Genomic DNA, 26,063 nt, shown 5'->3' on the forward strand with positions numbered 1-26,063 from the left:
ACAGAGCCTTTTATTTGCCCCTGAGTTCCTACAGAGCAAATGGGTTATTTATGTATGATTGCCTCGTGGCTGAGTGCTTTCCCACTCGCAGGAGGTGGTGGGTGGCAGCACGGTTCTGGCCGGGCTTAGCCTGCTGCGTCCACATGGTGTTGTGCCTAACCCCGGGGCTGGGGGGGTGCATCCCCGGCACACAAAACCTCTGCACGGAGTGGCACAGATGGTAAATGAGGCTCTGAAAGGAGGACCACTATCGCAGCAGCCGTCTACCAAGTGTTTCGGACCGAAGCCCCAAACATGACAGGGACGTGTGTTCTATGCCGAGGTACACACCTCTTCCTCTGAACTGTCACTCGGGTCATTGTCTAGTGAGGCACTCAAGGAGGCCGCCTTGGGCTCCAGGTAGCAGAGGCACAGAGCCAGAGGGAAGGAGAGAGTGAGGGCATAGGGCACTGAGAAGGAGGCGGAGAGCAGGAAGAAGAAGATGAAGAGGAAGCAGGGCACGAGGGAGGGCGAGCGGATGGGGAGATAATGCTGCAGGCTCTGGGGCAGGAGGGCGCTCTCGGACAGGTTGGGGAAGGACAGGTAGCCATCGTCATCCAGGAGAGAGGGGAAGGACCCAGGGAGCTGCAGGGAGAAGGAAAACAGGGTGGCCCCTCTGCCCGGCTGCGGTTTGTAGCCGAGAGCCACATCACGGTCCCCTGGGCACGGCTTCCCTCGGCCGTCATGGTCCGAGGCGGGCTCCCTGTGCTGGCACCAGGGTTCTCGGGTCAGCTCGACCCCCGGCGGGGGCTGCCCGTTCTCCTTACACCTCCTGCGGAGCCCTGTGGGGGATGCAGGGGGACGGTGGGCTGATGGGGGGAGCAGGGGGCATGAGTCGGTGCCAAGCCCAGGTGACTGATGTGAGGGACAGCGAGAGAGACAGAAAGCAGCAAACAGAGGTGCAAAAGGACAAAAAGAAAACTGCAATTAGTTAATTTTCTTATGGGTACCGGTATAAAATCGTCAAAACAAGAATTTCAGCACTGGGATCGTTCATGAATCTTCAAGCATTCGAGGTGCATGCCAATGCTCCCACAAAGGGCATCGTTTTCCCCATTAGACCCTCAAGCCAAACATAGGGTAGGCTTTAAAAAAAGGTTGGAGGGCAAGATATCTGTGGGAAATCTCAATATCTACATGTTTCATACAATTCAAAACTTGTGTTTAGACCAACAACTCCATGAATGGTTAGGATGCTGAGAAAATATAACTCTGATAACTTAAAACCAAGACTTTCAATAACTTCTCCTGATGTCCGGCTACTAGGTCTGTCGTGAGGGTTCAACTGGATTAAAATGACAGTGAATCCAATTTGCAGTTCTTTAAAGCAAAATCTCCAGCATCACCTTTCCTTGGTTACTCAATGATAGCCAAAACAAGGTGGGTTTCCAAATCAAGAAGTTTCTGGCCCCATTCCTATCTGTAAGCAGTTCCCATCAGGGAAATCCATAGTGAACACAGTAGGAACACAAAGTCTCTGTGAAGAACCGAGGCTCTTCTGAAAACTCCTCCTCTGGCTCCATTTACCCATGGTGTACACGGAGGAGTTTGAAGAAGTGGTTTCAATAAGCTAACTAGCCAAAAAGACTGTGCTTTCTTGTGATGTGGTTTATCAATGTTCACTTTGTATTATTTGTGATCCATAAGTAACAGAAAGACACAATTTCCCAGTCTTCTGCATTTTCTCAGCAGAGGAGTGGTGTGCTTCATCTGCCTGGTTTGAGTCCTTAAGAGGAAGATCTAGGCCAGCATCACCATGAGCTTGCTCCCAGGGAGGGCTGTGCAGGGTTCTGTGGGCATATGAGGCTCTTCACATCCTCCCTGGTCCCATGGTCTCTGTGACCACAGCCAGCTTTCTCTGCAGGTGGTGGGAGAGGCGGTAGGGTGGGTGGTGGGTGAGGGGAGAGGAAGCAGGCAAAAGCCAAACAGGACCTGGGGTCCAGTGTAGAGGCTGCTGCCACCAAGGAGTTCAAGACAAGGCCTCCTGGAGCCTGAAGATGACCGCACTTCCACGTGTGTGTGTGTGTACATGAATATACGCACATGTGTGTTTTTGCCTAGTGTCCTGATAGCATGGACACTACCCAGCTTGCTTTGTGGCGGTTATCCAACCTTGACTTGGTAAATACAGAGGCAGAGGGTAAGAAAAGGCACAAATAAAATGATAGCATGGACCTACTACAATGCAGAAATGTCTCTTTTTTGATATCAGACAAATATGTCTTTTCCTAATACTCACATTTGATGTTAAACATTGTATCTTACACAAGACCCTGCACAAATCTCATTGAACTGAGGATAATGCAAAAGTTAAGAACTGCTGCCCTCAGAAGGCTGCCCCATCACCGGTGGTGATCATCAGTGGGGAAACACACTCTCAAATGAATCAGAGACCAGTTGTTTAAGTACTGTTTTCAGTAACACACTTTCATTTTGGTTAAAAAAATAAAAAGAGTGCTGTGTTCCTTTTTGAAGATGGAGAAAAATGAAATTATGGCTTAATCTTTTACATGGCTGATTAGAGTGGGTTTTTAATTTTTTTTTTAAAGAGTGGTTTTTAAAAACAGCGTTGCGGTGGCAGGGGTGGGGGGATGGAGGCAGCATGCAGCTGCTGCAGCAGGAGCTTTGGGCCCCAGCCTCTCAGAAGGCATCTGGGTCACGGCGCTCTGACTCTGACAGCCACAGTTTCCTTTGTCTTTCTATTCTCCAGTGGCACAAACAGCACCAAGTGACACCGGCTTAGGGCTCCATCTCATGTAAACAAATCCCTGATCTTTTAAAATCAATAAAGTAGGAGTGGATCATTTCAGGAGCAAAGGACAAGTCATTTACTTTAATAGCGCACTTCATCTTATTCGGCTTCCCTGGTGGCTCAGAAGATAAAGAATCTGCCTGCTAATGCAGGGGACCTGGGTTCGACCACTGGATCAGGAAGATCCCCTGGAGGAGGGCATGGCAACCCACTCCAGTATTCTTGCCTGGAAAATACCATGGACAGAGGAACATGGTGGGCTGTAGTCCATGGAGTCACAAAGAGTCGGACACGACTACGACTAATACTTTCATATTATTTACACATCCCTGAAAGTGGAATGTTAGCCTGGGCAACTTCCAAAAATCATGGGATGCACTGGTTTTCAAGTATATCATCATCTTCTGATTAAGACCTAGTTAAAACCCATCTTAACTGAAAAGGAGGTGTGTGAAAACGAAATTCAAAACAATGCACATTTTCGTAGCTAAAGTGAGCCAGATATCCTTGTTGTTATGTCTTGTCTTTATTTGAGTTTGGCAAATAAGTTAATCTTACCCTAAGGAAAGGGATGTGCACTGGGTTACTGGGATATTCTATCATAAGCAGAATGATGATACATTTGCCAATCTGCCTGTTCAGAAGTCACTGTTACGTTCTTACCAAAAGTATTTTCTACAGACCCCAGGGGAAATTCCCACCCCAGCCTCTACATCTGAAGAGCCCACCTGCAAAAGAGCACTTTTGAGTCAAATTTACCCCGATTTTAGCATCACCTCTAAGTTATACAGTATTTTTATTCTGCGGTTTCCTTTCTCCCTGTACATTCCTGGGTTTCCATGATTAATACATATAAACCTACTGTGTTTTTTGACTTTTATGGGAACTGTTTTGCAAGATACATAACCTGGAACCAGAAGGATGCTATCTACATGTGTTTTTGACTTTCATTTTCTCAAAAAGTTGCTTTGTAGTGTTGGAGCTCCAGAAATAATCATAATGTTTATTTTTAAAAAATAAATTGAATTTCAGATGAAATGAAGTGACCGAATTCAGCGAATCAAACACCCTAGAGAAATGACTGCCAAGTTCACCCTCCATCTCCCCTGAGAAGTCTGCCTTAACCCTTTTCCAAAATACATCCACTAGCTACTTTGATGATGAGGTTAAAATCAAAGACTAAGAGAGAAAACAGTGTACGAATATGCAAGCTGTGGTCACTCAGTTACTTGCAGTCAAGAGTATGTCAAAGTCAATACTATACGTCTAGAAAAATACACAGCCCTTGGGTAGGAGAATGGGGCCAGAAACAAAGAAAACAGCTTTAGCGGCAATTCTGAATTGTAAGCCCAAACACAAATAAATGGGTTAATATGCCACCTAAAGTATTTTTAAGATCTACAGACAGGACAGCTGTTGAAAGTCTTACGTAGCACCTAAGTCGTTCAACAAGAAGTTTCAAAAAGTTAAAAAAGGGATCTTTCAGAGGAAAACTGTGGACAGAAGAAATAATAAAGACTGATAGTATGAATGTGACTAACGCTGAGCTATGAGTCAGCCTCAGTCTTATGCACGCATTCCTGCTTCCCATTCTCAGCACCATTCAGGAGTTCTTTAGAATCTGCAGGAGCCCTGGGAGGCAGAGGGGAGATGTACCTTTCCCTCGTGCCGGACGGCAGCTACCGGCGTGGCTTCCTCTGCCTTTTTCCGTCTGTCCTCCTCCTCGTCCCGCTCCTCCTCGGCCTTTTTCTCCGGAGTCACAGTGGTGATCAAGTTGGTCTGAGACATGCCCTTTGTGGTGATGTACTGGCCAGTACCAACCTCTGCAGCGGACACAGAATCCTTCATGTATATTTCATGGTTTTCATTCACTGACGCTAAAAGCAGATACAATTGGAGAAATAAAGTCTGAGATAGTTAAGTCAGAAGGATGGACGCCACCCATTGTCCTATTACAGGGAAAAAAAAAAGCAAAAAAAAAAAACCAAAAAAAACCCCACAAAAAAACCCCCATAAAGCACCAGGTTTCTCTTCAAAAGACACATCAGCCTTACAGGTACTCTCATCTAAGCAACACCGCAGTGTCATACTCCTGTCACCTGTAACTGCGTCTAAGCGTGATTTCAATGCTCATCTCTTGAAGCCACCAGCACAGTGTGCATCCACTCACAGGCTCTCTGGTAAGGACGTGTGTGAGGGTGGATGTGAGTGGGAAGAGGGGAGCACTGAGTGACTGCTGAGCCTCTTACCCACAGAGTAAACCAGCTGGGCAGCGGCACTCAGAGGCAAGTTCCACAACTAACAGCAGACAGACAACTGCCCTACTACACTTGACTTTAAACACATCTTTGGAAGTGCCAGTCATTGAGGAGCACTGAACTTTTTTTGTAGTGTTATTACCATTGCTACTACTACTATTGTTATTAGTGGCTGAAAAGTCTCTCTCTGCTATAATATAAAAGCTACCTAAGTTATACTGAAAAGTAGCCATCTCAGCAGAGATGATACAATTCGGATGGCAACTCTGCTCAACTGAAGTGCAGAAATGTTTTTTAATTTTCACTGAGTTTTAAAAAGACTGCCATAATGGGCATACATTCATTCATCTTTGGTATTTGGGGAAAGGAAGGCAAACACTGCTAACGAAACTCGTGCAACTGCAAAGCATGCAAACGTAAGAGATGTAAGATCCAGCCTTTCCTCCCAGCTAAAATGTCTTAGTGAAAGAGATACCTGATTTAGTTAAATTTTTGAAATTTGTTACTCATTCTTTAAGGGTTTTAGGTACCATAACATTTACTAAAATTTAGAAAGGCTGCTTTTCAAATCACAGGCAAAATTTAATCTGGTTTCATATTTTTGGGAGTTTAAGACATAAACGTTAAGAAAAAAACTCTGAAATCCTTTGACTAGTAAACCATTTCACTAAAATACCTTCACTAAGATATTTTGCATCTCCATCTAGTGACAAAAAAGCTTGTATGAGACACAGTATCCTAAAAAGGCTTGTGAGGCTTTTCTCATGGAAGATGCAACCTTGCAAAAAGCAGTAGCTATTGCAACATGCAGCCATGGTCCCCCACGCAGCAGCACAGAAAACATACGAGAACTGGCAGGACCCCAGAGAGTGAGACAACACATACTAGCGTCACTTTTGGGCAGGGGGAGAGAGAGAGACACAGCACGGAATTAGTACATTGGTTTCACGCTTGGCTTCTGTCTTCTCAGCAATCACCATTGCACAGAGGGTCACAAGGAAAAACAGCATTCACAGCAAATGTGTCCCCCTGGGTTCACATCACAGAACCACGTGAAGGACATTCAGGGGAAAAAGCTCTGATTCTACATGAGCTCCTCCAGCACTGACTTAAAGAACACACACCAGTTTACCCAGATGCTTTAAAGAAGAGCAGATGAGACGATACAGAGAAAAGGTGCCACTGTGAATGCGAACTTTCAAAGAACTTAATTCAGCTTCAAACAGTCCTAGTAAACAGTGTTTCCCGAAAGCTTGGTTCTCGGAGATTCTAAAAATGGAACACTCTTCTAGAAGGTAGGGAAAGGTAACTGACATTCCTAGGCCCGCTCACAAGAGCCTGAAGAATGACCCTCAATATACCTGCGGAGGTCTCAGGGTCACATCTGGAATAAGACCACTTTCACCAGCGTCTTATTCACTCTTTGCGACAGCCCTGCCAGAGGTGGCCATGATGCCACCTTACAGACGGCGCCTAAACCTGGGACCTGGAGACGGGCAGCCACTCACCCACTGCCGTACAGGGAACAGGTCTGGACGCGGGTCTGGGTTTATCTACACCAGGTGAGCATTCTTCCCACTTCACTAACAGAACTTATAAGAAGAATAGAGCACTAATAGCACAGGTTTGACTCCCTCTATAAACTTTTATAAAGTACTCCATTGGGAGAATACAGTCTTTTTTCATTTTATGCCTGTTTTCATTCACGTCATTAGAATCTGCAAACTGCAAAAGGAGCTCTTGGTTATGGCAGCAAGTCATAACAATTTACACAGACTTTCTCTTCTTTTCTTCAGTCTGCTCACTGCCCACCCTCCTTATTCCACTGTCACTGCAAACTCGTTGGTATATATCTTTCTAACTTTCTCTCTATCCACATAAGCATAAGCTCAGAACACGGTGGCGGGGGCAGGGGACACACTGGGAAAGTAAGATGTAGGCACTTAGTGTGCTCAGTACTGCTGGATATCATGGCTTCTTTGCCCCTTCAACGGATAGAGCCAAGAATTAAGAGTTATAAATTATGACTTCATGTTGTTGGGCTTCCTGATAGCTCAGTTGGTAAAGAATCCGCTTGCAATGCAGGAGACCCCGGTTTGATTCCTGGGTTGGGAAGATCTGCTGGAGAAGGGATAGGCTATCCACTCTAGTATTCTTGGGCTTTCTTTTTGTGGCTCAGCTGGTAAAGAATCCACCTGCCATGCAGGAGACCTGGGTTCGATCCCTGGGTTGGGATGATCCCCTGGAGAAGGGAAAGGCTACCCACTCTAGAATTCTGGCCTGGAGAATTCCATGGACTGATATATTCAGATAAAGCATTATAGGATTCTTTATCTCACTTCATTCATATTTGTATCTTCTTCTGCAGTCAGAATCAGGATTTCTAACAACATCAATGCAATATAGCCTTTTAAGTCAAGAAATCCGGGGAGTATGTCACCCCAACAGCCACATCAGGGGTTGGTGAAAGGGAAGGAAGGACTGAGACTTTATAGTGAGCTGAAGGCAGAGAAGGTCAAGGGGGAGGTGATCCCAGGCATCTGTAATAACTTGTGATTCTATTTATGCTTTTGCTTATTATTAAAATCATATACTCATGCTTCTAGAAACATCACTTTGTATGTGTCCAGGACAAGGTCCCTATAACACATCTCAGGAGCTCTGGGTTAGGAGACAGAGGCCTGGGGCCTAAGTCAAGCCTCATAGTCATCCTGTGGAGTCTGGAGGGGATGGTTCCAGGACCTCCGAGGACAACTAAAAGCTGTGGATACTCAACTCCCTGACACAAAACACTGTACGCGGCACAGCAATTATATTTGGCCTCTCCTCTGTGGATCTCACTTCTGAGGATACAGATATTCTGAGTTCAGCTGCCACGTCTTAGAGCAGAAAAGCACACCAGTGTGTAACTCTACATGGTCACAGAAAACTGCCCCATGATGCAGAAACTTGCTAAAGACTCCCTTTCATGCCTTAAAAATGTTGCTTAAGTGATTGAGTGATTCTCTCCCCACCATACTCACACACCTGACTTAAAGGTGGAGAGCATTTACAGCCACCCTCCCAGCCCATCTGCTGGAGTGATTCATATAAACCAGGAGGAGGTCACTTGGAGCCCTTCACTGTTATTTGAATGTCACCCTTCCTATAAGCTATTATTCACTGACAGATAAAAGTCATATTTCACTGCTGACATTTCTAAAAGAACAAGAGATACATTTAATGCAGTTTTCTTTCTAAACCAAATGATCTAAAATAAACTTGATAATCATTTAAGATCTGCTGGCGAGAGAAGCAAATGATGTATAAGTATGTGATTCCTATATTGAAGAATAAGAGCATCCTTCTCCAAATTCAGGGTGCCAGCTTACAAAAGCTGACTCATTCTCCAAGTACCATTCTTTTCTGTGATTTTACATAAACCTACCATGGCTTCTCTGGTGGCTCAGACAGTAAAGAATCCGCCTGCAATGTGGGAGACCTGGGTTTGATGTCTGGGTTGGGACGATGCCCTGGAGGAGGGCATGGCAACCCACTCCAGTATTCTTGCCTGGAGAATCCTCCATGGACAGAGGAGTACAGGGGACTATAGTCCATGGGGTTGCAAAGAGTCAGACACGACTGAGCGACTAAGCATAGCACAGCAGACCCCAGACTCACATAGGCACCTTTGTTTTTGGCCTATGCCATGTGGCATGTGGGAACTTAGTTCCCTGACTAGGATCGAATCTGTGCCTGCTGTGTAGAAGCATAAAATCTTAACCACTGGATTGCCAGCAGAAGTCCCTCAAGTTTTTTTGAGGTTAGGGGTTAGTTAAAATTTTCCATTTGGTCAAAGACCAACAAGTGCTTTTCATTCCATACTATCCCAGAGCAACGATGTCCATCAAAGGCTCACTATGGTCTCACACTACTTGGTGGCCACTAGCAGTCCTTACGAGCGGTACCTACCTCCATCCAAGCTGCGGGACATGGTGTAACGTTTGCTGGACGAGCGCTCGAAGTACGGGGCTGGACGATCTATCAGCGCGCTGGCTCTTCTGGTCTGGGCCTGTGTCCGGCCACTGTAACGGAACTTGGAACCCAAGGTGAGGAATTTCTTTGGAGGCGCTTCTGGTAACAACAGTCTAGAGATTCAAGGAAAAGCATCGGAAAGATGATTAGGCTAAGTATTAGGAATGCTAACTTATTTTTATTTATTTTGGCTGTGCTGGGTTATCCTTGCTGTGTGGGCTTTTGTCTAGTTGCGGGGAGCGGGGGCTACTCTCTAGGTGAAGTGCACGGGCTTCTCGTTGTGGCGGCTTCTTATGGGCTCTAGGACACCCAGGCTTCAGCAGTTGGTTACCAGCTTCTAGAGCACAGGTTCAACAGTTGTGCTGCATGGGCTCGGTGCATTTGCTCTGTGGTAAGTGAGATCTTCCTGCAGCAGGGATCAAAACTGTGTCTCCTGCATTGGCAGGAGGATTCTTTAACACTGAGCCACCAGGGAAGCCCCAAGAATGCTAATTTCTTACTCTGTTCTGAAAGGTAAAAAGTGCTCTGTGCACCACAGGCTTAACAGCCAACCTGCAATTCAATGAATTTGATTTTGCAAGAAAAAAAGTCAATTTACACAGTGTGTATCAACAAGGGATGCTGTAGACATGCTATGGGGGTGGAGTCAGGATTAGGTGAACTTGACCATCCCATGGAACTGGAGGGTCTGTGGTTCTACAAACCCAGTGAGCAACTAAGTAGGTGATATCGGTGAACAGTGATAATTTGTTATTTTGTAGACACAAATCTGACAGCTTTACTGTGGGTGAACAGAGGAGTTGAGGGTATTGAAAAGTTATTGCAATAGCAAGGAATGGACTGGTCATCTGAAATAGACATCCTATAAAAATCGGGAAAGCCACTAAAGATAATAAAGGGAGTGATAAGACAGGTAACTATAAGACAGCTGAAAGAAAACCCTTCAAATTTAGTCAGAAGATCTTTAGGATTTATCAAGGCATCTGATGGCAACAAACCTGAACGACAGAAAGAATTTTGCTGCCGTGTTCTTCTTTCTAACCACCTTTTTCAGTAAGGTGATTCCAATCACCCTACTTCCTTAGGACAAAACCAAAGTGATTTCCACCCACCTGAAAAATGTATGGTGTTCTACACATACTTTCCATAAACGCTTGGCGGCTCGATGGTTTGGCAGCTTAAACCCAATGGTACTTTCAAATTGTTCGAACTAAATTTTAAAAAAATGTTGGAGAGCAGAGTGAAGTTTGGAGTCATAAATAACATGAAAGCAAATAACATACAAAATAAAAATACCACCCATAAATTTTTCTCTACTCCCTAAATCAACTGCTATATACAGATTTCATGCTACACACATTCATTCATTAAAAAAAGTCTTCTTATATCAATCTCAAAACACTGCAGGTACAGACAACCACATTATGCATGTAGTAAATATTGCATGTACAAGGATTAATCTTATGAAAACTAAATGCAGAAAACAAGAGAATCTGTATTCCTTCCAGAGACCAATTTGTCCTGATCTTTTAAGCCTAATTTTCATGGTTTCTCTGACATCATGACATCAGCTGGAACACACAGAAATGAATAAAACATTTAGCGTCTACAGCACCCTCAGGATGACATTCTCTCCTTTTATCTGGTCTAGAAATATGCATACATTCTATGTATCCGATGATACATATTGCTGATTTTATTTGTTCATTGGAAGGACTGATGCTGAAGCTGAAGCTCTAATACTCTGGCTATCTGATGCGAGGAGATGACTCATTGGAAAGGATCCTGATGCTGGGAAAGATTGAGGGTAGGAGGAGCAGGGGGTGACAGAGGATGAGATGGTTGGATGGCATCACTGACTCAATGGACATGAGTTTGAGAAAGCTCTGGGAGATAGTGAAGGACAGGGATGCCTGGTGTGCTGCAGTTCATGGGGTTTCAAAGAGACACGACTGGGTGACTGAACAACAACAACAACATGGATTACCATGTTAGATGCTAACATCTCAACACTATCTACACTCGTCCTTCAAGATCCAAGGGGATGGGTTCCAGGCCGCCCTGGATAATAAAACCCATCGATGCTCATGTCTCTCACACAGACTAGCCTAGTATATGCATATAACACACACGACCCTCCCACAGACTTTAAATCATCTCTAGATCACTTATAATGCCTAACACAATGTAAGTGCTAGGGAAAGAATTTAAGTACAATGTAAAATGCTACGGAAACAGTTGCAAAAAATTCAAATGTTTAGTTTTTCAGAATTTTCTGGGATCTTTTTCCCTGAATATTTCTGATCCATGATTGGTTGCATCCACAGATGCAGAACCTTGGGATAAGAAGGCCCGACTGCATAAGATCAAGGATTGGGAGAACATATTTTCATATTTTTCAGCATGTAGACTTGAGATGACACTCACTCCAAAGTGAAATAGCTAATTTCCTGAGTAACAGATTTTCATATTATTATGGCAGATACTCAATGATTTAAAAAAATTTTTCTGAAGACAGGATCCATCAGGCCACCAGAGGGCAATCATCTTAAACAGTAAAGCCTTCCCCAAAGAGCTCAAACCCACCAGACTACTGGTATAATCAGCAGCAAAAGGAAATTATGTGGCAAAGAACCAAGGGAGGGGTCCTGTGCAAGGCATGCGAGCTTTTTTTATGCTGGACCTCTCTTCCTTGTTCGTTGAGTGGGACTGGGTAGGTAGGGGAGATGGGGAGAACATCACGGGTGACTGTAAATGCAGTTGCTTTCCTCAAATTCTCCTTCCCTCTGATGGTCACAGGGTGGTCATGGAACTCACCCCACCCAGTGGACCCAGTCAACCGACAGACCAGAGGATCAGGGACCTCGACTAAACCACCTGCCACGTGTTCATCCTGCATCTCACACGGACCACACGCTATGCTGAAGGACCACACACTGCAATGCTGAGGGCGGGGGTCTTACAGGAAGAGTCTCCTCAGCACAAGGATGAGAGAGGACCGGCACTTTCTGAGTGTTTATCTTTCTCTGGGCTTTGGATTCATTTCTTTCAACTTCTTTGGAGCCTTTGTGTCACCAGTAATTCCTTCTCATCCTTTCTTCTCAGCCTATAAACATGGTTGTAAAAAGTGAGGGCGGGGAGGACGTTCTCTGAGCTTGTTTCTGCAGAGCCAGGATCAGGGCTGAGGGGCAAGAGGAGAAGCCGCTGTAGTCCACTTCTCACCTGGCTGCCATCTGCCCGGTCTTCACTCCTTTCTGAGCTTTTACTGTCACGACAGGACCTGCCTGTCAAGTTCAACCCACTTTTCTCAGTTCCCATCCGAGAGGCTCCTCTGCCCCATTTGGTACTGCTGGTGAACCACAGTCACTGCATCTCATCATCCTTATGTATTAGCCATGACTGTTTCTGGCTGTTCTTTTCTTCTCTGGATGCTTTTCTTCATCTGCCTCTGGTCCCCTTCGGCCAACCCCTCCCTTAAAAAGTGGTGTGTGTGTGCGCGCACGCATGAATGTGCATGCACGCTCCATTGTTCAACTGTGTCTGATTCTTTGTAACCCCATGGACTGTAGCCAACCAGGCTCCTCTCTCCATGGGATTCTCCAGGCAAGAATACTGGAGTGGGTTGCCACGCCCTTCTTCAGGGGATCTTCCTCACCCAGGGATCGAACCCGTGTCTCTTGCATCTCCTGCGTTAGCAGACAGATTCTTTACCACTGAGCCTCCAGGGAAGTCCCTATACTACACTTGATGTTAGCTAAAAAGGCCAAGAAAAAGTGGCACTACCCATAATTTTTGTTTTAGGGTCTTTCCCCAGCTTGTCCTTATTGAATAAGAATTACTTGTTCTTTGGTAATTTCTTCCAGGCCTAAGGCCTTGAATAAAATGTATTATACAGTTGATGACACTCTTCAAATCTTTTATTTCTTACTATGCAAGGATCACCATCACCTAAAACTCTGTTGCAAAGAAATGTCAATTTTTTTTTTTCTGAAATTCTTCCTACTTTTCTTTCTTATCTAATAATATCATTGCCATCAACCTCGCTCATGCAAACCCAAAGCTTCTGATTTTCCTGGACTCTCTTCTTTCTTCCTTCGATCCTTCCTGCATCCTGTCTGCAGGACCACGGCCTCTGCCTCTGAAACCTCTCTCTCTCAAATGTGCTCTTTCCAGTCTATTCCCACAGCCTCCGCCCTAGTTTAGGTCCCATCACATCACATTACTAAGTCATGAATCTCATCCCAAAATATCCACCGAGTATGTCACATCCCAGTTTAAAGCTCCCAAGGCTCATGGCGGTCCCCAGATGCACTGCTCAGACTTGCCCTTCTGGCCCCTCACTACACTCACTCCTAGTCTATGGAATACGATCACACTTGGATCATGACTCTGTGATTCCAACTGTCTCAGTCTGTTTCTCTGTGAAACAGAAACTCCCTAACAGGACAGGAACAAGGTCACATTTATCTTTCTATTCTCAATGCCCAACACAGTTGTTGTTCAGTCACTCAGTTGTGTCCCACTCTTTGCAACCCCATGGACTGCAGCACACCAGGCTTCCCTGTCCTCCACCATCTCCCAGAGTTTGCTCAATCTCTAGTCCATTGAGTCAATGATGCCATCCAGTCATTTCTGTCGTCCCCTTCTCCTCCTGCCCTCAATCTTTCCCAGCATTAGGGTCTTTTCCCATGAGTCGGCTTTTTGCATCAGGTGGCCAAAGTATTGGAGCTTCAGCTTCAGCATCAGTCCTTCCAATGAATATTCAGGGTTGTGAATATTCACGCTTCAGTAGTGTCTGACTCTTTGCAACCCTTTGGAATGTAGCCCACCAGGCTCCTCTGTCCAAGGGATGCTCTAGGCAAGAATACTAGAGTGGGTTGCCATGCTCTCTTCCAGGGGACCTTCCTGATCCAGGGATCAAACCAGAGTCTCTTACGTCTCCTGCACTGGCAGGCATGTTCTTTGCCTCTAGCACCACCTGGGAAGCTGGCCCAACACAGTTCTTGGCAATAAAAGATTCTCACTTAATAAATGCTCCATAAATCAAATATATCTTGGTCATAACATACAGTCTTAAGGAAATATAAAAAATGACTTTAATTTCATGTATTTGTATGAAAAACTTATAGATTATTTCAGTCTTCAAATAAAAGTTTGGCTCTATATTTACATTAAACACGACTGCCTGCTTTATAGTCTGATTCTTTAAACTTTTGAGAATGAAACTGATACACAACGTTATATTAGCTTCGGACGTACAACATAATGTTTTGATGTTTGTACATTTTGTGAAATGACTACCACATGAGGCAAATTAATTATCCATCACCGCACAGAGTTACAATCTTGTTTTCTTGTGATAAGAACTTCTAAGATCTATTCTACCAGCAATTCCAAATATACAGTATAGTATTATGAACTACTGTAACCATTATACTCCATATAGTGATGCTCGAAATTGCATTTTCCACCCGTGGAGAAGTTGATTTCGAAGACAGAAGGTAATTCTGAAAATGTAGAGACTAGATGAGCTGAAATCAGGGCTTGGATTACTTCCATTATATTAACTACTTTAATTAGAAATTGGACATATGTATTATCTGTTATGCGATAATAGCAGATATTTACTATATATTATGTGGAAAAGACCCTGATGCTGGGAAAGACTGAAGGCAAAAGGGTGTGGCAGAGGATAAGATGGTTAGATGGCATCACTGGACATGATGGCATCACTGGACATGAATTTGAGCAAACTTCAAGAGACAGTGGAGGGCAGAGGAGCCTGGTCTGCTGCAGTCCATGGGATCACAAAGAGTCAGACATGACTTAGTGACTGAACAAGTACAATGTTGGCAAGAAATAGATACGGAACCACTAAGGAGGCTGTAAGTTAATCATGGATGTTTCTGCCTAAGGAGCAAAGATGAGTTAATAATTCTGATTCTTTCATTAGTCTCTCTGATTGAAAAACAAAAGAGGAGAAATGCATCAGGCTACTGAACTTGCATAATTTACACCCAGTTTTGCTTGCTCTAATCTTTCTTCTACTTTGAAGCACACTACCTCTACGTTATTCCCTTTAGGATGCTATCAGATTTGGAGGACAAAGACGGAGGACGCAGAGACAGCACAACAGGACAGATGGGGAAGAAATCTATTCTTTATTCACAAAGAGGTTTAGCAACTAAGTTTCTTTTCTACCACAGCACAAAACTATACAAAACATTATTCATGAATTCTGCTTTTACATTAAAATATGCAAAAGGAAAAAAATCACTCAATTAATGTATGCAGTGGGGGAAAATTAGAACAAAACAATAAAAAGGGAAGATAAGATTGTATGCACTACTGTTTTTTGGACAAACCTACAATAAACTCTCTTAGGCAGTTAGCTATAACTCACTATGTCCTGCCAAGTTCCAAACATGTGAGCAGGGGATTTAAACTTCTGTTCGATCATTTTTTTTGTCTTTCACATTCATTAATCTTATCAGAAAAGTCTTAAAACCTCTTGGTTTAGGATTAAATAGACAAACTTTTATTTTTTATTATTGAATATTTTACAAATAGAGCTGCTGCTATTCAGTCGTCAAGTCACGTCTGACTCTTTGAGACCCCATGGACTGTAGCCCGGCAGGCTCCTCTGTACAAGGGGTTTCCTAGGTAAGAATACTGGAGTAGATTGCCATTTCCTTCTCCAGGGGATCTTCCTGACCCAGGACAGAACCCACTTCTGCACTGACAGGCGGCTTCTTTACCACTGAGCCGCTACAGTAATGTCCATGGGTGCAAATAACTATGTAATTATGAATTTTCACTTCTGAAGTCTTCTTAAAGATTTATAGCAAATACTTTTATTGACTATCTACTGTCACAAAGTTATCCTAATAAAGCTGCTGACCAGGTACATTTCTACTAAAAAAATTTAGAAAAATTTTCTGTCGGTTCTTTGGTAACTTTCTTCCCAACGTACATGCAAACTGGGGTCTACTTACCTCTCCTGGCCGGATCTTAATGTAAAAGTTGTTCCGTTTGTATGAAATTTTTAGAACCTTTGGCCAGGCAAATCTGTTGATGCGAAGTCGGTCACGATATATCAACAAACCACTTGCACACACTCCTAACATGATGTCGACTCCTTCAGAATCCTGAAAAATAGCAGCGAGAAACAAGGAATGGTAATGAAGGAGTCCTAGGCTTATCAGGTATCAAAGTATATTTTAAATTAAATGCAATTGCATCATGTGATACATGGCACAAGAATAGAGATCAATGAATGATAACAGAGGCCTAAATTGGATTTAAAAACATGCTACCTTTTAGAACGCAAAGTTAGAATATCAAAGCCATAGAGAAAAATAATAATGCATCTACAAAAATGGTCATCTAGAAAAACAGTTAAAATGTAATATGTGTCTATGTATTGCTGGATCCCTTGGCTGTTTGGGCTTCCCTGGCGGCTCAGCTGGTAAAGAATCCACCTGCAATATAGGAGACCTGGGTTCGATCCCTGGGTTGGGAAGATCCCCTGGAAAACGGTAAGGCTACTCACTCCAGTATTCTGGCCTGGAGAATTCCACAGACTGCATAGTTCATGGGGTCACAAAGAGTCGGACACAACTGAGGAACTTTTGCTTTAAATTTGGCTGTTCAGCTGAAACTATCAACATTGTTAATCGGCTGTACTCCAGTACAAAAGAAAAGATTAAAAAAAAAAAAATGAAGGATGAGCAACTCATCTATTTCCATTTATGGCTGGGTACACTATTTAAGCCTCCAGGTTGGAACCTATAAAAAGGCTTGCCTGTAGCTCTGATTTAAGTATGAAAAATACTGCAGCCATTTAAAACACATTACCACTAAATAATAGCTTTGTGATGAAGATACTCATTGCTGTGGAGATCTGTTAGTGGAAACTCTATTCACCCAGGTATCCTGGACTTACGACGTCCACACTGCACATAGAGGAGGTCACCCAGGTGAAGGTGTGTTAATCGCAGTGGTGTTCAGAGCCTGGGTTCTCATCACTGGGTGCCAGGCCTGGCTGGACCGCTTTACATACATTACTAATCTTCACTAGCATTGTTCTGAGCTAGTTGCTCTTATTACTCCTACTTTCCAGACAAGAAGACCAAGGCACAGACAGGTTAGCCGTCCATCCCAGCTGAACATGGGCAGCCTGTTTCCAGGGCCAGTACTTGACTAATATGGACACTAGCAGACAGGCCCCATCCTTTCCTAGGAGTGTTTTGGGGTTTGTTGCTTTAAAAAGAGCCTTGATTTTTTAATATACCATTATAAAATTTGAGTATAAAATAGTTTTTTTAAACTGTGCACCTCCTCCCCAACAGGCCCTCAACATACACTCACTGCCCAGTCGTGCTCTCTTAATCACGTGGTTCACATACAAAAAATATAGATGCACTTAATATATATGTATTGGTTTGTTCTTAACAGATTTTTTTGATGCAGATCGTTTTTAAAGTCTTTTATTGAATTTGTTACATTATTGCTTTTCTTTGTGAGGCATGTGGGGATCTTAGCTCCCCAAGCAGGAATTGAACCTACATCCTCGGCATTGGAAGGTGAAGTCTTAACCACTGGACCATCAGGGAAGTCCTAGGCCTTTTTTCTTTTAAAACAAAAGGGGGATCGTGCTGTATTTGCAACTTGCTTTAGCTACCTGCATCCTACATCTTTAGGTCATCTCCTAGGGAGGTGTGATGAGGGGTCCCGGGGGTCATCAGAGATGTTATGTGAAGCTCATGACCCGTTTGTGTACCCTCAACATTGTGTTCAGGTGAGATCAGGGATAAGTGAGTATCCGTGGTGTCCTACGTGGGCTAAGGACAAAGTTCAGAAGGCGGGGCTGTGTGTGAGGTGGAGCCCCACACCCGTTTCACTGGTTGTTGGAAAACAGGGTCATGCAGAGGCAAAGCTGAGGTCTGGGGACATGTCATCGTCAGGGCGGTCTCACTTTGAGGCACTGCAGCCCCAGCAAAGCGGGGAGAGAGACGCAAAAGTATCCAAACAGGGGCTTCTGACTCATCCCTATGGGGGTGGGTGGACCGACGTCCTAAGTCTCGCCAGTACAAAGCACAGGAGGAACATTTCCAGAGTCAAAAATAAGTATTCTGGTCCCTCTCTGGGCATGGTGAGGTTACACATACAATCTAATTGACTTAAAATGAAACATTTCTCCTTGGAAACGTATCGCTCCATTAGACACGACCTCACTCTACAGAGGCGGAAGGAACTGAGGGCAGGATGTGACAACGTAATCAGATTTCAGGGGAATTCAGAGACCAGAGACCACCCACCATTTATCAAGGGCTGTAACTGTAAGGGCAATTTACAGAGCTGCAACCTGACACTGGACGTAGCAGGCTCGGTGGATGCTTAGATCCAGACGATCTGCTCTCGGGACCACCCAGGTGACCCCTCAGGCCTCAAGCAGACGTGCGTGCGGACTTGAGCAGGGCTGCTGGAATAAGGTCTCCTGAGTCACGGTCTTTGTGATGAAGAACTAGGAAACACGCCTTTGGACATTTACAACCTCTTCCATTATTATGTTTTACATCACTCATGAGTGTCTTTGAACCATGAGAAGGTGGGAAACTATTTGTGGGGCCTTAAACACACACTCACTTCTCCTGTGGCCCCATATCATTACTGCGGCCAGCACACCCCAGGCAAATGTGCTGCCCCAAACTCCCCTTCCTCCTCCTCCTCCTCCCCCTGACCCAGGCCGGTGGAGAACCTGCTCTGTTTATCTCAGTGACCTATATGCTCAGCACGGCACCTGCCTAGCACACGTTAAACTACTATGGATGGGTTGGAAGAAAAAGCAAATGAAGAAAGAAAATGTCAGGAATAAGCAGGGCTTAAAACTGGATGAATGTTTCCATTTCGTTAAAGACACGACAACCAAAAAATGGATTATTATTTTTTCTTTTGAACTTTTTGTTTTGGGGTAAAGCCAATTAATAATGCTGTGATAGTTTCAGGTGAAGAGGGAAGAGACTCAGCCATACATATACATGTATCTATTCTCCCCTAAACCCCACCCCTATCCAGGCTTCCACATAACACTGAACAGAGTTCAGTGCTATATAACAGGTTCTTGTTGGTTAAAAAAAGGATACTTCTGATATCTATCTAGGGGCTTCCCTTGTGGCTCAGCTGGTTTAGAATCTGCCTGCAATGTGGGAGACCTGGGTTCGATCCCTGGGTTGGGAAGATCCCCTGGAGAATTCCATGGACTGTATAGTCCATGAGGTTGCAAAGAGTCAGACATGACTGAGCGACTTTCACTTTCACTTTGATATCTAGGTTTCTGCTGCAGCCCATAGCATTTAGGCAGTAACTTGCAAACTGTATTGAAAGCTATAATCATGTGTTTGGGGACGTGTGTTTAGCAGGGAGCATTGACAGAAGACCTGGACAGTCTCAGCCTGTCCCAATTAAAATAAACAAATCTACTATCCCTCAATCTAAAAGCACTGTTCCAACTTCCCCGTCCTTTATTATCTCCTGGTCCACAGGATATCCAATATGGATTTATATCTACATTTCCAAATCTTGTATGAAGTAAACACCTCTGACAGAGTCTATTCAGAGTGATGTTAAATGACCAACAAGCAGAGACAGTCTTCTTAAGGAAAAAAAAAGCATTAAGAATAGGTTTTTCCAAAACAAGGGACCTTCACCTAATGTAGGTTATTTATTCTTCATTGAGAGCTGTTGAGTCCAAGATCACAGTTCAGAATTTCTAACTAGGTGTTAAAACTCAGGGCCTTTTGATACCATCCACAGAAGAGAAGCATCTCACTTGTAACCGGAAATTAGCTTTAATGTAATTCGGTAAATTTCCTCCTTGAAATGATGGAGGGCAGTTGCAGCAGAAAATGAAGTCCATAACCATATCGTTTGTTATACTTAGTATTCAGATGAAATCCTATCACAGGCGGCACTGGCACTTCCTTAATTCTTTCTTTTTTAATTGGCCTAATTTCAAATCACATTATCGAATGAAAAACCAGCTATCTATTTTAATTTAGTTGTTACAGCCATGCTAAGTGGCTTCATTTTTTCCCAATAGGAACAGTGACACATCCTGAGCTGCCCTTCTAAACAGAGGCCCTCATCTTTCATTTATTTATTCTCCCTGGGTAGTGAGTGAGTCATCGTATGTATCAAAAATAGCTTTTGATTCACTCCAATTGCCAAGCTACCTTCATTTTTGTCTTGTTTCTTTATCTTTTGGCCATGCAGGGAAAAACTCTGAGAAAAACAATCTTAGTGTGTGTCCTTATTTTCTTTTTAAACTCCTCATCCTACCTTATAGCTGACATAAAACTACAAAACGCTATGTGGTCTGAGTGTCAAGTAAGTGAAAACCTGTAATAATTAACTGGCAAGTAAACAGAGCTACACCTGCTGCTGTAATTACACACAAATGTCAGTGCTCTTGGCTGTGCTGTACCAGTATCCCCTGGTGTAGCTCCAGCCAAGTCTCAGAGATCCTGCTCGTGCTGGGGATTTTGGGCCTCAGAAGTTGCTCATCCTGAGTGATGTACAAATGATCCACAGACAAACCCAATCAGAACGGCGCTCATTTGCTCCTCACTATTATCTTGTCCAGACTCATTCTAAACCCACCAGCTTTCCAAATGCAGCGTCAACAGAAAGTACAGATCATGTATTTCCCTCCCAGGGGTCCCCAGCGTTGTTGAGATGTTTGCCTGAACAGAGCCTGCCAAAACCCTCTTCATTTACTGGCCCCAAGCTTGACTGTATACGACGCTTGCTTGCCTGGCAGCCTGTTACATGCACGTTCTTGTGATGTCTGGACCGTGAGACCATACCACTCTGTGCACCGGAAGTCAAGGCATGTCCCCCACCCAGGAGGATGTCATTGCATCAGTCCAAGTCAGAAGCAGCTGCCCCCCGATTTCAAGCATGGATCTCCGCAACACTACTAAAGGACCAGAATCCATCTCTAAGAGCCTAACACATCTTCTGTGCTTTGAAGATACAAGATTTCAGGAAAGCCTCTGCTTCCACAACACTTCTATTCATAGCTGTTAGATAACAGACTAACATTCCAATGCTCACTCTCTCACTGTTGAACAACACAAAGATTCCAGAAAAAGTGTGACAGGGAGTAAAAGCAGCTAGTACTTTCTCCCCAACCTTAACCTGCCTACCTTTCAACCCCAACTTCGCTCTTCCCGAGACCCTGGAACCAAGATACAGCCTCAACAACTCACCCAGCGACTTAGCCTGCTGGCTAACTTTACTTGAACTCCAAAATAATCCTCTTATTTCAAAGTGCTGATTCTTTGTCACAGCATCTAAGCCTTATGAAGGTAAAAGTGTTAGTAGCTCAGTCGTGTCCGACTCTGTGATTCCACAGACTGTAGCCTCTGTCCATGGAATTCTCCAGGCAAGAATACTGGAGTGGGTTGCCATCCCCTTCTCCAGGGGATCTTCCCAACCCAGGGATCGAACCCAGGTCACCCACATTGCAGGAAGATTCTTTACCATTTGAGCCACCAGGGAAGCCCAAACTTTATAGAGAGTTTTAAAAATTTAACAAGAATTTACTGACTGCCTGGTGGACGTCCAGAACAAGGGTATACATAGCAACTTAGCACACAACATTTGTGACAACTGGGCCTTGTACACACTTCCATGAAATCAGAAAGTCTGGAGTGTTAAACTGTATACCTTGGCATGGTGTAAATCGACCCCATACATGGAGAGTTTTTTGGCGTTTTCCAAAAAATGCATCTCTGCTTCTGCTGGCGTCATTCCTCTGATAAGAAATGAAAAGTATTAATTACAACACTGTTTTTTTTTTAAATAAACCTGGTGAAAGATAGTGTTAGTTGCTCAGTCGTGTCCAACTCTTTGTGATTCCATGGACTGCAGCCCATCAGGCTCCTCTGTTCATGGAATTCTCTAGGCAAGAATACCAGAGTGGGTTGCCATTTCCTTCTCCAGGGGATCTTCCTGACCCAGGGATCGAACCTGGGTCTCCCTCATTGCAGACAGATTCTTTACTGTCTGAGCCACCAGGGAAGCCTTTGAACCTGGTGGGGCTGTAATATTTCCCGCTTAGCTCACATGCAAGTTCCCACAGAGACACTGATTTGTGCTCTAAGGGAGGTAGGGTGTGGGGGAGAGTATCAGAAAAATGATTTTTAGCTGAAACAGCACAAGGACATCCCAAGTGGGAGTGGAACCACCAACCACCCAAAATGTATCAGGCCCAGAACCTCACTCCACTGTGTCCCATCCTCGAGGCATTAACCTGGAGGTCCCAGGAGAAGCAGGCGGTGCAGGGGACGCCCACCCACCGAGCACAGCTCAGACAGGATGCTCTCGGGGCCCCTGCCGCTCACCTGTGGCTCTTGTGCAGCTCGATGACCTTGTCTTCCAGTTCTTTCGTGTGGTTTGGGGCGAAGCGGAACTCGCTGATGTAGTCGCTGCCACACTCGTCCGGGTCGTAGTCGCCCAGTTCCGACTGGACGGTGTAGGAGCCCAGCAGGGCCAGCGTGACAAAGGAGCAGGGCAGCCTGCCGGACACGATGTCGTCACGTAGCTGCAAGCAGAGGTAGTACCTTCCGGGGGCCAGAGCGGGGAGGCGGAAAGTCAGAGTCAGGAGACTGGAGAGGAGCCCGCACAGTCCCAAGCGGGCAGCAAGCAACTTCTCCCCACGGAACAATCTGCTGGGACATACTGTCCAGCATCTCTATTTGGCTCTCCATACCAAGGGAAGATATACTTGGCCACAAAATGTAACATTTAAGGGCATCTAGTGGCAACTCCACGTTTGTCATCAAACACAGATGCATTCATGATGCACAGGGTAACGGAAACCTACAGACTGTTCCTCTAACATTAGGGTAATGTTGAAGGTCAAACTCTCTGGGTAGGGGGAAGGCAATTCTAATATTAAAACAGTGCTCTTAAATATAATGATGAGACCCCAAAGCCTAAAGGAAGACTCATTTTGCTATTTAGATGAAAGGTCCTGCCATAGGACCAAGGCATAGGATGGCTGTGCCATCACAAACATGGCTTGCCACCTCCTGCGTCCTGAAATGAGGGCCTCTTTAGAGTGGATGCCTTCTCCTGTGTTAAAGTCTCATTTTTAAAAATGTAGATAACTTATTCAACTGTTAGGAAGACTAACTTTGAAGAATTCATACTTAAAATCTCATCACTAAAAGTAAACAATTTTAAATTGGGGGAAACCCGAACACCTTCTGTATAATTTTGCCAATATTAAATATCTCCATTAATAGTTGATTTTTATCTTCTGTTATTTTGCTTCTAAGAGTTACAGATATAACACTAATTGCAGAAGACTCCATGGTAAATGGGAACATTGATGAATTTTAATGATACTCTTCACGGCCCAGCATATGAGTATAAATGATAAAAAATATACCTTGCACTTTTCACATTAGAAACAAATTGCTAAAGCTGAGGGCTATGATTAAGTCTTAAGGTCCTCTCTCAATATGGCTTTAAAAGCTGATGATATAAATGCTGTGTAATCTAGATACAAAAATTTCTACAAATTTCAGAGGTTCTAGTCAGTTAGACAGCATCACCGACTCAATGGACATGAATTTAAGCAAACTCCAGGAGAGAGTAGAGGACAGAGGAGCCTGGCGTGCTGCCGTCCGTGGGGTCACAAAGAGTTGAACAGGACTTAGCAACTGAACAACCACAAACATGATGTAAGTAGAAAGGAATCCTGCACTAGATTCCATATCCAAGTATATACAGGCTGTCCAACCACAAACTAGCCACAATTAAATGTTCCCTCAGCATTACTAGAAAGTATATATAAATAAGAAATTATAAATTGTTCTTTGATTTAATGTAAATATAAAAGAAATCTTCTGGAACTAGTTTCTCCTCTTCTCCGACATGTCTACTGGAATTATTTTTCATCATAGCAAGTGACTGAAACTTTTTGAGTAATTTCTCTTTCCTGAAAAGCTTGCCAAGAAGGATGTATAGCCACACTGTGCAGTATCACTCTGACTGCTTATAAACTTACTATAAAACACAGTGAGCAGACCTGGGACTTCAAAGCAGAAAGCACTCGAAGAGGCCTAAAAAGACACGCAGCAAACCCAGGATCACTTCATAAAGAGATTCTTCCTTACACTCAAAGCTCAGCCACCGGGCCAGACTGATATTCCTTTCTTAACGTTCTTTCCCCAAAACAAATGAATCATTTCCTCGTATACAGAAGGCACGGAAGGTAAACTCTTAAATGTGCATGTGTTTATGTGTATTTGTGTGTGTGTGCATGCCTGTGTGTACACATACACAAATACACAAAACACCCACCAACGTATCAGACGGTTATATACAAAGGCATACGCATCTCAAGACACATTTCCCAGTTTTAAAGCAGGAGCACCAGGAGTTGCCATATTATTTCAGGCTGAATCCCATCCAATTTGACTGTAGTGGGAGGATGACAGCATCTCAATTCCGTGTGTTTTCCCACCAGGGTCAGGCAGAAGAAGTATCAGCTTAACACCAAAGACTCAACTGTGAACAGATACCATTCGGCAAATCTTCTTATCAGATGTTTGCTCCCATTCAGCTGTCTTCTGTTTGCCCTTTGGGCGCGGACGACTAAGAGGCTCACCAGGTGTAAGCCTGCTCCCTTCCACGGAATTTAAGAGAAGCACAGCCCCCAACATGACTGTCTTTTTCACAACCAACTTTCAAATACCTGGTGATATCCTCAGAGAGCTGGGCAGGGTCTGGTGGGTAAAATTTCACATTAAACGAAAAGTGCCAAGCACCACCTATGGAGAGGAGAAAAAATTTATAACAAAATTGCAGATAATCCCTTTGTACTTATACTAACTGATAGCTAGAGCTGTCCTAACTCTAAGCACTCACTCACTGGCAACTCTGAATCATCCATGGAAAATGGTGACTTTTCTGTTCAGTGAAATCCGTAGGTAACACGGCAACTTCATTCAGTCTCTAGCCTTCTCCCCCAGTAAATCCTTTACTGGAGCTTCTAACCAGCATGGAAATTGACTAAACTTGCTCCCTTTCTCATGGACGAAGGTAAGCTTTGGGAAGAGGGAAAAATAGTAACCGGTACAGAAAGGCCTCAATTGGACAAGTCTGGAGCTGACTGGATCTACCCTCTGAAGTTCTGGGGAGCTCACATACCAACACTGCAGAGATAACCCCGTTTCCCTTGTCTTGCCTGCTTTGTTTCTACAGGTCAGATCCTCAATAATACGTGTCAAGGGACTATTCAAAACATTTTTATTTTACAGGGAAGGTCTGCTGTCCCCATATTAAGGGATGATTTGCCCTATGGGTCATTTGGAAAGCTCTCTTCTTCCTCGGGGAAATTTCTGATTGAAGTGACACTGAGGGTATTTTCTGTGCATTCCCAAACCCACCCCTCCTCATCATCCCCTGATCAGGATGGGTCCTCACTGCATGCTGCCATTCCTCTTCCTCTAGGATCTCCTCTGGCCTCTCCAGGGGGAAAGCAGGTCAACCAGACATCAGCTCACTGGCACCTGCTCTCGGGCCGGTCTACACACTTATGTGAGACATCACAAGCCTCCCTGAGCTCTGGCTCAGAAAGTAAAGAATCCACCTGTGATGCGGAGACCCTGGTTCGATCCCTGGGTCAGGAAAATCCCCTGGAGAAAGGCATGGCTACCAACTCCAGGATTCTTGCCTGGAGAATTCCACGGACAGAGGAGCCTGGCGGTTCATAGTCCATGGGGTCTTAGGGAGTCAGACACAACTGAGCGACTTAACACTTTCACTACTTATATACACCTAACTGGGTTTATTACCTTAAATGTGGGGAAAAAAATCACATTTTTTTTCTTCTTTTCTACATTTACTCTCTTGGTGGTCACCCTGTCACATATTTTCATCTTGCTCTTTCCATTTGACCTTTTAACGTGGCATATTACCGA

General features: G+C 44.2%; 1 protein-coding gene across 50 annotated transcripts in view; it reads right to left on the minus strand.

The window, feature by feature from the left end:
- EPB41L3 (erythrocyte membrane protein band 4.1 like 3) overlaps positions 1-26,063 on the minus strand; it is a 227,614-nt gene that overhangs the window by 24,239 nt on the left and 177,312 nt on the right. For 31 of the 50 annotated variants that reach the window (XM_069568419.1, XM_069568420.1, XM_069568384.1 and 28 more), the window contains exons 6-12: positions 24,836-24,911; positions 22,473-22,691; positions 21,796-21,883; positions 16,059-16,211; positions 10,176-10,273; positions 9,001-9,176; positions 4,448-4,668 (exon numbers count right to left, since the gene is read on the minus strand). In XM_069568419.1, coding sequence (XP_069424520.1) covers positions 4,448-4,668; positions 9,001-9,176; positions 10,176-10,273; positions 16,059-16,211; positions 21,796-21,883; positions 22,473-22,691; positions 24,836-24,911 — 1,031 coding nt within the window. The remainder of the gene's footprint in view (positions 1-4,447; positions 4,669-9,000; positions 9,177-10,175; positions 10,274-16,058; positions 16,212-21,795; positions 21,884-22,472; positions 22,692-24,835; positions 24,912-26,063) is intronic. The other 19 variants (XM_069568421.1, XM_069568383.1, XM_069568414.1 and 16 more) reach the window with 1 other exon arrangement.

Source organism: Ovis canadensis, chromosome 23, assembly GCF_042477335.2.
Source record: "Ovis canadensis isolate MfBH-ARS-UI-01 breed Bighorn chromosome 23, ARS-UI_OviCan_v2, whole genome shotgun sequence".
Taxonomy (NCBI): domain Eukaryota; kingdom Metazoa; phylum Chordata; class Mammalia; order Artiodactyla; family Bovidae; genus Ovis; species Ovis canadensis.